The sequence below is a fragment of the Schistocerca gregaria genome, chromosome 9, assembly GCF_023897955.1.
Source record: "Schistocerca gregaria isolate iqSchGreg1 chromosome 9, iqSchGreg1.2, whole genome shotgun sequence".
Classification (NCBI taxonomy): Eukaryota; Metazoa; Arthropoda; class Insecta; order Orthoptera; family Acrididae; genus Schistocerca; species Schistocerca gregaria.
This window is the reverse complement of record NC_064928.1, coordinates 197,798,983-197,811,247: the sequence shown is the minus strand read 5'-3', so window position 1 is coordinate 197,811,247 and position 12,265 is coordinate 197,798,983. Positions and strand designations below refer to the sequence as shown.

At 40.4% G+C, this 12,265-nt stretch overlaps 1 protein-coding gene across 1 annotated transcript in view; it reads right to left on the bottom strand.

Annotated features, from left to right (window-relative positions):
* Positions 1-4,697, bottom strand: part of LOC126291510 (cytochrome P450 4V2-like) — a 61,109-nt gene extending 56,412 nt beyond the window's left edge. Inside the window, exon 1 of the mRNA XM_049985015.1 lies at positions 4,498-4,697. Within this exon, the coding sequence (XP_049840972.1) occupies positions 4,498-4,697 (200 nt within the window). The remainder of the gene's footprint in view (positions 1-4,497) is intronic.
* Positions 4,698-12,265: the final 7,568 nt, after the last annotated feature.

The window sequence follows — 12,265 nt, the reverse complement described above, 5'->3', positions numbered from 1 at the left end:
GTGGATTTATCATCCTGTTTCAAAGTCTTTGCATGGAACATTTCGAACTGATAGGACACCCCACTGGAAACAAATTTTGGCTGCCACTTCCCAGCGGCATTAGGTGACCTTTGTATTGGTTACGCCCCTGGGAGGCGCCAAGGTGTAGGTAGGCTGTACGCATATGCTATGTTTGTTGCCTACAGTCCAGTCATCTGCTCTACGTGAAAGAAGCTGAGCCTAGCAAAATAAAAGTTTGTGATTCCCTTCTAAAAATCTTTCTCCACTTAGAGACGCTCAATCTTATGGTTAACTACTCATGGTCGTGGTTCGTAGTCATGTAGTCGTTGACAGTAGAAATTATTTATTTTAGGCCATTTTCAATTGCTACTGTGAAAGATTTTCCACTATCCAAATGACACAGTGGAAGCCCACCCTGTAACTTTATGTCCACATATTTTTATAATTTTAGTAATTTTACAATTATGTCTGCAGATTTTTGTAAATTACAAAATTTGTTGTGCACCAGTTTATGGAAATTGACAGAGTTGTAAAGCAGTTTCTACATAGGCGCACTTGTGCAAGTGAACATAATACAAATAATTTTTAGCTTCTGTTTCAATAACTACTTTGCAATAATTTTACAAAAGGTGCTTATGGACTCTTTTATCGGCACATAACTGGAAAACTTGCTGTAATTGAAATACATAAATAATTTTAGTAAGAAGTACATGAATACACTAGCGACACCCGTTGTGGATTATTGTCAATCTTCTGGCCAGAATTGGGCACCACCTGTCAGTCTAGCAGTGCCCTGGCTGCAATGAAATACATAGTAGTCTGTGATATGGCACACGAGCATTTGGTGAATTACACTGTGTAGTGCAGTTTTAGCCTTGACTTGCCGATGCATCGTTCATCTTATCCCTCACATACCTGTCAATATTTCAGGAAGAGTAGTTGCACAGCTGGTATGGGAGACATGTAATAACCTTTTATCGGAATCTGAAGATGGTAACCATGCTTACCGAAACCGTAATCGACGATGTAGGCTGTTTACTAGGGATCTTGGCTAACAAATTCACTTTCTCTCAAGTAACTGAATTATTAAGCACCTTTTTTTAAGTTGCTGGAAAGTGTTCAGAAATGTTGTCTCTAACAGAATTTATTCCCCATGACGTGATCAGTCACCCTTGGACGTTTGATGCAAAGAGTCAGAACTAGCTCATATACGAGGTGCGACAATAAAGTAATGAGACTGATGTGAAAAAAAAGTTCCTTACCGTTTTAGTCTAGTGTTATCTCCTTCAAAGTAGTTCCCTTCTGATTGCACACACTTTTTCCAGCGCTTCTGCCATTGATGGTAACATTTCTGGAACTCATCTTCTGAAATATCCTCCAAGAGCCTCGTCACAGCTTTTTGGACATCATGTGTCCCTTGAACGCCGTTTTGACTCCTGGAGATTGAAAAAAGTCGCATCGAGCGATATCTGGTGAATAAGATGGCTGTGGTAGTACGGAAATTTGTTTTGAGGTTAAAAATTGCTGTACTGATAGAGCAATATGGGATGGCGCAATATCGTGATGCAGAATCCAATTATCAGCAATGTTGGCGCAGACACGAACAACTCTTTTACGAAGTCTTTCTAAAATTTCTTTGTAGTAATATTGGTTAACTGTTTGTGCAGAAGACACCCACTCTTTATGAACAATTCCCTAGGAATCAAAGAAGCACACAAGCATGCATTTCAGTTTTGACTTTGAATGCTAGCTTTTTTTTGGTCCGTGTGATCCCTTCGAGCACCATTGCGAACTTTGGCCTTTTGTCTCTGGACCGTACTGAAAACACCAACTTTCATCACAAGTGATAACACGGCTCAGGAATTCTAGATTGATTTCCATTTGCTCTAACAGATCGGCTGTCACATTTTTCCGTGTTTCTCGCTGTTGTGGTGTGAGATTTTTGGGGACTATTTTTGCACAAATCTGTCTCATACCAAGATCTTTAGTTATTATTAGACGAACCGTTTCTCGATTGATGTTCAGTTTGCCTACAATCATTTTTGCGGATAATCTTCGATCAGATCGTACGAGTTCACGCACCCTGGCCAAGTTGACATCCGTCCGTGAGGTTGATGGTCGTCCACTGCGGTCGTCACCTTCAACATTTGTTCCGCCTTCACTTAACATTTTATACAAACGAAAAACTTGAGCTCTTGAGATAACCTCCTCTCCAAAAGCTTTCTGAAGCTTACCGTAAGTTGTCGCGCTTTCACCCAGTTTAACGCAAAAAGAAATGGCATACTGTTGCGCAATATTATGCGGTTCCATTTCTGTGACGAGAGACACAAACAGGTGTTAACTTATTACAGTACAATTCGCGACTGAGCAGTTGCATCGATGTGCTGCTTGGACTAGAAGCAGCTTATAGACCAAGGTCAAAGATATTGTGCTTACGCAAGCCTGTAGGATTGCCACATCTTGCAAAGAAGATCAGTCTCATTACTTTATTGTCACACCTCGTATGACCATTCCTGATGGAGAGACTGGATGATGCCTTGTTGTGTTGCAGGCACGTAATGCAGTAAGTGTACAGGGTGTCCCAGAAATGTTGTGACAAACTTCGAGAGGTTGTATAGAGTGTTGTGAGCAACGAATGGAGGATGGGAAGCTGTGTCCAGAAACGTCATCCAACGGCACTGTGGAGTGTCAACGTTATAGGCGCTGGCGCCTGCCCCTAGGACACCCCTTTGTCAAAATGGTTCAAATGGCCTTGAGCACTATGGGGCTTAACATCTGAGGTCATCAGTCCCCTAGAACTTACAACTACTTAAACCTAACTAACCTAAGGACATCACACACATCCATGCCTGAGGCAGGATTCGAATCAGCGACCGCAGCAGTTGTACGGTTCCAGACTCAAGCGCCTAGAACCGCTCTGCCACACCGGCCAGCCCCCTTTGTCAACAAACGTGACTATGTACACTGGCGGACTGTGGGTGGAAAATCTTGCAATGTCGTTTGTTATTCAGTGATTGTGACTGATTGCCACGATCGGCAGTGGAGGAGATGGAGCTAGTGCAGTGTAGACATGTCTCGTCTAGTATGAATGCCATGCTCTGTTGCCTTGGTGGATGACGATTTTGGACATGGATTTCCATCTGCAGTTTATTTTTCTCCTGTGTACCGAGATTTTAGATGGGTCCATAGAGACAATAGAGCATCACTTTCATAGGAGACAAGGCCCGTCTAACCAGCACTATCGATCATGGCAGTCAGTCGTGAAGATTGCGAGAAGTTCCGTTTTTGGTCTGTCAGTGTACACAGTCATGTTTGCTGCCGAAAGTGTGTCCTAATGACAGGTGCTACTGCCTATAACTTTGAAGCTCCACAGCGTCGTTGGATGGCATTTCCAGGTTCCTACCCTCGATTTGTTACTCAATATGTACGCTCTACAGTACCTCGAAGTTTGTCACAACATTGCTGGGACGACCCTTAGAAGCAAAGCAGAGACTAATGCAGAATCATTCTAGCGACTATATGTCCCACAGATAGGGGAATATGTAAAGAGTGTAACGCTAAGTACATATAAAAGTGTTTTGAGGAGATAGAAACACTTTCTCATGTGACAGAAATCTCACAGGTGATACGTTTTTCCCTAAGGAGTCCATGAATGCTTCGGCGCTAGCGATGTTAAGAGCCGATGTTCAAACCGCTCCATGTGACTGGTCTATTCCCGAGAAGGTGGGGAGAGGAAACTAGGGGAGAGGTGGGAATTGGTAGGGGGGGGGGGGTGGCAGGGGCATGATGACCTCATGCATTTGACCCAGCGCCTTCCTTGCAGGTGAGCCAATGGTGCAAGTATATTTTTATTGAAAGTCACTACTGCATTCTCATTGGTGTAATAATAGGATGTTAGCACGCAATCGCCGACTTTGAATCTGTTGTTTCTGATCAAAAAGCTGGAATGATCCTTTATTTGGCAACGTATACAGTACGTCACCATCGTAGACTAATCTTTTAAGACACCAAGTTTTTCTTTCCTCAGTTCTATAAGCCACAATTGAGTACATGACAGTTCCACCGATATCAGTGCCCTCCAAGATTTTACTTGTAGGTACGACATTCTCAAAGTCATTTAACAAATTATCTGCGAAAAAACTGGACAAAATGTTATTTTTGAACTACATAGAAAAAGGCTAAAAATCTAGGGAGCAATTAACACATTTTTTTATCATCTGTTATGTAATTTTATGTCTCAAGTTCCAGTTTTTTAAGAATTGCAACCTGAAATGAAACCAAAAATTGCTTGATTTAATGCTCTATTATTCTGTTTAAAACGTGAAGCCAATAGAGAGCATCTATTCTAACATTTTTTTCAGAGGTAAGTATCGATATTTCTAGGTCTCCTTAGTGTTTGTTCAATACTTTTGTGATATTTTTCTTATGATACTACTCGTAAGTAAAAGTATTAATACTCTCGATTCAATACTGTGTTCCCGTACAGTATGTGCTTACCAGAACGTGGACCCGTGAACGGCATGCATGCGACAGAGGGTGCAGAAGCTGGTCCTGGGGTTCCCCAGCTGCATGAGGTTCCCCAACAGAGGGACTGGGGGATCCCCCGGCGCGTCGCAGCGCGGCCGCCGCAGCCACGCCCACCACAGCCCGACCACCAGGGCTGCCAACAGCTGCAGCAGCCACCACACCACCGCCATCCTCACAGAGAAATACACACCTGCCCACTTGGCGCTCACCGCCACTTATGTACACGACGGCTGGCAGGATCCCTCCACGGCTTCGCAGGACGTTGTTATGAGTCCTCTGTTTTCTCCTTTCCTCAAATCACCTCACGTTCCTAGCAGACAAAAGATAAGGCTTCCAGAATCGTTCAGGCCAGTAATGCCAGGCAGCGAAACGTTTTTGTTTGTTTAACAGTGTGTTATCAAGTTTTGAGTTGAGTTGTTGATTCCACTTTTACCCACAATGTTTTGACTACCAACCCTGGTCCTGTTCTTAAGTTGCTGTGGCTTAAGTCGTTACTCCAACCAGACTGTGGAGTGCTGCTGGTGTCTCACCACCTTTCAGTAGCGTCTGTTTTCTTGTTGTCTGCATTATCTGTAATCCATGTTTCACTTACGTATAAACTATACTCCAAACTAAATAGTTTTGGGAAAATACTTCCTAACATTATTTTTAAATTAGATAATAGTATATTCATCGTTTCATTTGTAAGAAAACAGTTTTTCCAGTTGGTGGTCTGCATTTTATATCCTCCATTTTTTCTATCTTTAGTTATTTTGCTCCAGATAGTCGTCTTTTAAACCTGGACTCTGAATGTAATCCCCACCTCACCACCTGATCTGATTCGCCTACATTCCTTTACTCTACTTTCCTTTAGTTGATATTCATTTTATAAGCTGTTTTTGAGGACTATCAATTCTGATCAACTGATTTTCCAAGTCCTTTGGAAGTCTCTAACACAATTACCACGTCATTAGCAAACCTCATGAGTTTTTACTGCTTCTCTCTGACATCTGAGTAACGTGGAAGGACCGAGTGACCAACGAAGCAGTGCTATCTAAAACTAACTGCAACAGTATTTCAGCTATCTTGAAGCAGAGACGACTCCGCTGGCTGGGACACGTCCACCGTATGGATCCTGACAGATTACCACGTGGGGTGATGCTTGGAGAGATCTCTATAGCCAGAATACCTGTAGGACGTCCTGTATTGAGGTTCAAGAACTGCTGTAAACGAGATATGGAGAACTTTGGAATCGACACAAACAGATTGGAGGCACGGTCTAGCATGAGACCAGAGTGGCGTGATGATATATCATCTGGAATGTCGAAGCATGATGAAGGCTTGTTAGGCAGATTAAGGCAGAAAAATCTTTGCAATGCTACCACTGCTCCTGCCTCAGCAGGCAGATACACTTGTGACGATTGTGGCAAGAGATGCCGTGCTGCCATTGGCTGGACGAGTCATATGAAAAAATGCAACCAATAAACACACAGACACTACAACAATCATCTACCAAGATGTCGTGGCCAATGTATAAATCTCTGACATTTAATCCCATTGCAAAATTTGTCCTTGGATTCCTTTAGAGCATGCTCAGCGCACAAATTGAATAACTTGGGGGACAACCTAAAATTCTGTCTCACGCTCTTTCCAAATATCTTCCGTTTCATGTTATTCGAATGTTGTAACTGCAGCCTGGTTGCTGTGAAGTTGTATATAACCTCTCGTTCCCTGCATTTTATACCTTATTTCATCCCAGTGGGCTTGTTGTAGACAACTGTTTTATTACCGAAGTGAAATTGGTAGTGGTTTTACTGAGAAAATGTGTCATGTGATGTAAAGGAAAACAGTGGAATATTTGAACTAGATGAACGAGAGGACGTATGAGGAGGACTAATGTAAATTTACGTGGTTCATGATCAAATTCAGACAGAAATTATGCATCTACATTGTTTGCCCACTATCACAGGAAGGGATCAGTTGTTGTGTTTGAGTTTGGGCAATAAACATCATACTATTGCAAAAACAATTTTTTTTCGTGGTAGACTGAACACCGTTTCGCTGGCTCTTTACTATTTGCTTTGTTTTATTATTACTCGCGTAACAACTAATATATGAAGTAAAATATGTTGCTACGATAAGAGCCCCGAAATACCTTTTAGTGATGCTGTGCTGTGACTTTCTTTGGATCATTAATTTTTGACAAACAAAATATATTATGTTCCTTTTATTCTGGATCTGGCTTTCTATTAAAGGAACATTTTTTCGTTACTGTAACTCGCCACAAAGTTCAACATATCTTCCTTACTTTATCGTTATTGAAAGGGTTAGTGAAAATTACTTCGTTATCAGTACTGATGTTACAGTACGCAATGACAGTCCAACACCAAAATTTTGCAGTGGATTTTGGTAACAGTAAAACACCAATAAGTACCACGACTAACACGAGAACATGAGACTATTGTCATAGAGAAAGATGTTTTTACTATAAGGTAAAAAGAACTACGCACAGCAAGATTTCTTTTATGTCATGAAGGTAATTTATCTTTTTGCACTGTTAATAATATATTATCAGCAGCCCGTGTCAACCTGTAAAACACATCATAAAATCTGCTGCTCTGCTCTGCAATTCCGAAAGCTGAAAGAAATAATTTTTAGTTGACTATTACCTGCCCGCTTCTTTGCCGTATGATTGATTTCATTTAATGCAGTTTGAATGCGTCGCGGCAGCGGCTCGTTCGTTCTTAGCGCAGCTCTGCACCACGAATAATATTTAAATAAGTGAAAATGTCTTAAAGGGGGATAAAATACCAGGCAAGCTTATTACAAATCATAATGCAAGTTTTCACTAAGTAACTCTGTTCAAAACATTTAAACAAATCAAGCTATTCTACACCTTTCCAAAGCTATGTCTAATGGCGTCCCTCTCACAATCTTGACAAAAGAGCGCTATGCAAGCGTACAATATAACGTCACAGGCTCTTCCTACTCACGTAACTTCAAGAAGACGGCAGAGAAATTAATGTTCATTCTGTACTATTTATAGTAGTCACATATTCTCATCTTTGTTTGATATTTAATAAGTATCGTCTGTGGCGGTTTCAGTACTCGCCGACACAGATATTACCTAAATAAAAAAAAAAACAGTACATAATTCTATACAAGAACAAAACATGATACATAATGCTTCCTCTTTATTACATAATATGTCTTTTGCTAAGAGACGTTACAACCGGCATTAATAAAATGACTGTTATACACGGTGAAGCCACATCAATATGATCACCATCTATGATCGATGTCAACGTACAGTGTCCACTCGCAGACGATAGGTGGCAGCACCGGCGGTGGACGCTATACAAAAGAGTCGGGGTGACGTGGGAAAACGATGCAGTCGTTGTGGTAATGCAGAAATGGAGCGATTTATCTGAAGTCCAAATGGGCATGGCTATTGGTTTTCAGGACAAGGGTGCAGACATTTCTGAAATGGCTAAGTTTGTAAACTGTTCACATGGCTCTGAGGTTAAAGTATACCATGCGTGGTAAAATGGTGCTACCCAATACTGGTGCCGAGGCAACAGTGGTTAACCACGCGCCATAGATGATCAGTGGCTGCAGAGATGTGTACAGGCGAATAGGCGAATAGGTTGTAAGTAGTCTGCTTAGGTTTTTTCATTGGTAACGCCACATAGCGCTCTGTATGAAAATCACTGGCTGGACGTGTGTCTACCAGAGATAGTAAACTTGTAAGACTGGATGTCATGAACTGATATATATATATATATATATATATATATATATATATATATATATATATATATATATATATATATATATATATGACTTTTGAACACTATTAAGGTAAATACATCGTTTGTTCTCTATCAAAATCTTTCATTTGCTAACTATGCCTGTCAGTAGTTAGTGCCTTCAGTAGGTGGAATCTTTAGTTTTGCTGGCAGTATTGGCGCCCGCTGTATTGCAGTTGTTCGAGTAACGAAGATTTTTGTGAGGTAAGTGATTTATGAAAGGTATAGGTTATTGTTAGTCAAAGCCATTCTTCTGTAGGGATTATTAAAAGTCAGATTGCGTTGCGCTAAAAATGTTGCGTGTCAGTTTAGTGATGATCAGAATAAATAAAGAGAGAAATGTCTGAGTACGCTCAGTTTTGCTCAGCTGTTTGAAAAGCAAAAAAATATTGTGTGTCAGTTTAAGCACAGTAATTCATAAATTTTTCTAAGCGGACGTTTCAAGGTATCCAACGGTGTCTCCTCAACAAGCGTTCAGCAAATGTTGGTGCGTATGGACCTCCGCATCTGATGCCTGGTTCATGCACCCATGCTGACTGCTGTTAATCAACGCTGGGATTTGCACAGAAATACCGCAACTGGACGTCCACTTTACTTTACTGTATGCTCCATCGCCGGATGACCATTGGCGTGTACGGCCCTGCAACAATCGTCAGAAGGGTTCAGGTTCGAGAAGGGATTGTTGTGGTCTGAGGAATATTTTCGCGGAATTCCTGGAGCGATCTTGTCATTTTGGAAGGCACAGTGGATCAAAACAAGTAATCATGTATTTTTTGGGATCATACCACCCAAACATGCAGTTCGTACTACACGACTATGTAATAAAAAATGCGGGTTCCTATTTGAAAGAAACTCAGTTGATATTCGTTTGACCTATGGCAGCGCCATCTAGCGGGCCAACCATAGCGCCATCTGGTTTCCCCCTTCAAGCTAGACGAGTTTCGTTCCTTGTAGTTTTTTCGTTTGATATTTGGCCAGGTCACTATCAATGGACCACCCTTTATATATATATATGTTAGTCAAAACCCGTTTTTAGTTAGAACGGGTACTTACTAGTTAAAATTAGTTTTTACCGAGCCACTTCTTCAAAACGCGTTTTGCCTAGTTAAAACTAGTTTTAACTGACTTTCGCTTTTGACCAGCAGTAAATTCTAGTTGTAACTGAGGCTATCAGTATCAACTAGTTTCAAATAGTAAGAACGCGTTCAAATACGAACAGCTAGAGAAAACGCTCATGAGAACCTGATGAAACAGGCCAAAAGAATGAAGATGGCTTCAGATTCAATACACACCACTGTAGAAATCAAGTGCAATATAATTATACCGATTCCTGTTTTTGACAGAGCAAAAGCAGATTTCCCCAATATTGTTGGAGTTGTTCTTCAGAAAGATGAACTGGGCTTGCAAAAGATTGGAACGAAATATGCGATACTCGACAAATTGTGTTGCATGTATATATTTCTGAACTGATTTCAATAATTAAGGACAAATGTCAGACATATTCATTACTTCATTGATTTAATGCTCTGAAAATGTTGCTAACTATTCAAGTAATTAACTAATATTTTAAGTTTTAATACTTATGTGGTAATATATTTTATAATATGTATTAAGTACCTAATCGCCTTTCAAACAAGCTAATTAAAAGTTCTTTTCCAGATCCGAATTCGACGTGACCAAAGAGAAATTCTTGCTGCTGGAAGACGTGCCAGAGACAAAGGTATCATTAAGAACTGCTGCCAAGATGGCAGTCTTAAGATCAGGACAAGGCTGTGTGTGTAAGAAGGCATGTATTTCAAAAAGTTGTTTTTGTAGGGGAAAAAGGAAACCATTGTAACTCAAAATGTCACTACAGTTTGCCTTGTAATAACAAACAATCAAAATTTAATTGTTAAAGTTTTTTGGCACGTTTCTCTTTTATTAAGACTGTAGCAACTTTTGTCAAATGTATGAGTAATTAATATACTTTTACTGTATGATTATTTTGTTTCACTTTCGTAACTAATACTGTTAATATGGCTTTGAAATGTTCCTTAAAATGTTTCTTCAGAGTATGATTATTTTTGTATTTCTGTAGTTAATATTAATGACTTAGATGTATGATCAATATTCTCAATAAATATTGCATTGCACAATACGAAAATGCTGTTTTTTATTTCAATCAATACATAATTGCTCTTAATTTTAACACTTGCTCCTCAATAAATTTAGTTACAAGTAGTTCTGTCTAGTTTAGTTAGAACGTGTTCTGACTAGTTGAAACTAGTTTATACTGATAGCCTTAGTTACAACTAGAATATACTGCTGGTCAGAAGCGAATGTCAGTTAAAACTAGTTTCAACTAGGCAAAACGTGTATTGACTAAGTGGCTCAGTATAAACTAGTTTTAACTAGTAAGAACGCATTCTAATTAAAAACGGGTTTTGACTGTAACTTAAATATCTGTTACTCCATTTACTTTTAAAAAATTGTGAAAGACATTTAACATCGTTAGAAAGCGTGGATACATTTAACATTCAAGGCATCGCTTCTTCTATGTATCAATTTTATAGTCACAGTTTAATCGAAAAAATTCAATAAATTTTTTGGTCGCATTTAAGCTGTTACGTTATAGGCTGACGATCAACATTCGTATTCAAATAAGAAGGAACTTACATACTGTGGTCATGGTTGTACAAGAATAGTTACTGTGTTAAAAGTATATCTTGAGAGCATTGTTTGAGCAAAATTAAACACAGCATTCATGATGTTGCTACTATTTCTAGTTCTATTATGAATCAAATGTTGATGAACAAAAGTCAGTGGAGCAACTAGAGCTAATGCTAAAGTACCGATTTAATATGTACCAGTGAGTCTACTTTGATACTGTTCCACTACAGGAGGACAGGTTTACGTATGGACAACACCAGGAGAATATCGTCCTTCTGCGTAATTCCGCCCACACCTTTGCTAAGTCACTATGATCGCCATCTTATATTTCCTGCAGTCAGTTTCGAGCTTTGTGTTTTAACTACACATACAACTAGTACCACAGAGCTTCTCTTCAGTGAGTGGTGATGTGGTTATGAAAGTGCAAGTTTTCTGAACTTATATCATTTTTCTTATCTCTGTTCTGACTGAGGGACGACCACCAAAATGCGAATCAGTTTTCTTTCTGCTGATACCACTAAAAAGGGCGTGGACTCGAAAACGAACTATATACATGGTCTGGTCACATTAACGTGACCGCCTGTCAAAAGCCTGAATAACCACATCTGGTAGCACAGACGTGAATGGAGAGAGTCAATGACGTTCTGGAAGGTGGCGACAGCGATGTGAAGCCAAGCTGACTCCAGTAGCATGGACAACTGCGCTAGGTTCAAATGGCTCTGAGCACTATGGTATTTAACTGCTGGGTCATCAGTCCCTAGAACTTAGAACTACTTAAACCTAACAAACCTAAGGAGATCACACACATCCATGCCCGAGGCAGGATTGGAACCTGCGACTGTAGCGGTCGCGCTGTTCCAGACTGTAGCGCCTAGAGCCGCTCGGCCACTCCGGCTGGCCAACTGCGCTAGGTTTCACGGTTGCTGATCTGTGGCACTATCAGTGAGATAGAAGTGGTCTCACTGATTCTCGACTGGGTTTTAATCGAGCGAGTTTGGTGGCCAGGAGAGTACAGTAAATTCATCTTGGTGCTCTTCGACCCACGCGTCTACACTGCGAGCTATGTGACACGCTCCATTGGCCTGCTGGTAGATGCCATCGTGCGGGGGAATAACTAGTTACATGCACAGGTGAATACGACCCTCACAGAGAGATACATAACTGTGTTAAACCGGTGTGCCTTCCAGAATGGCAAGGTCACCCTGTGAACGCGAGGAAAACATTCTCCATACCATAACGTTTGCTCCTTAGGTTTGGATTCTTCATGCAATTGGTGCATACATGCGAATAGTGATGTGCCT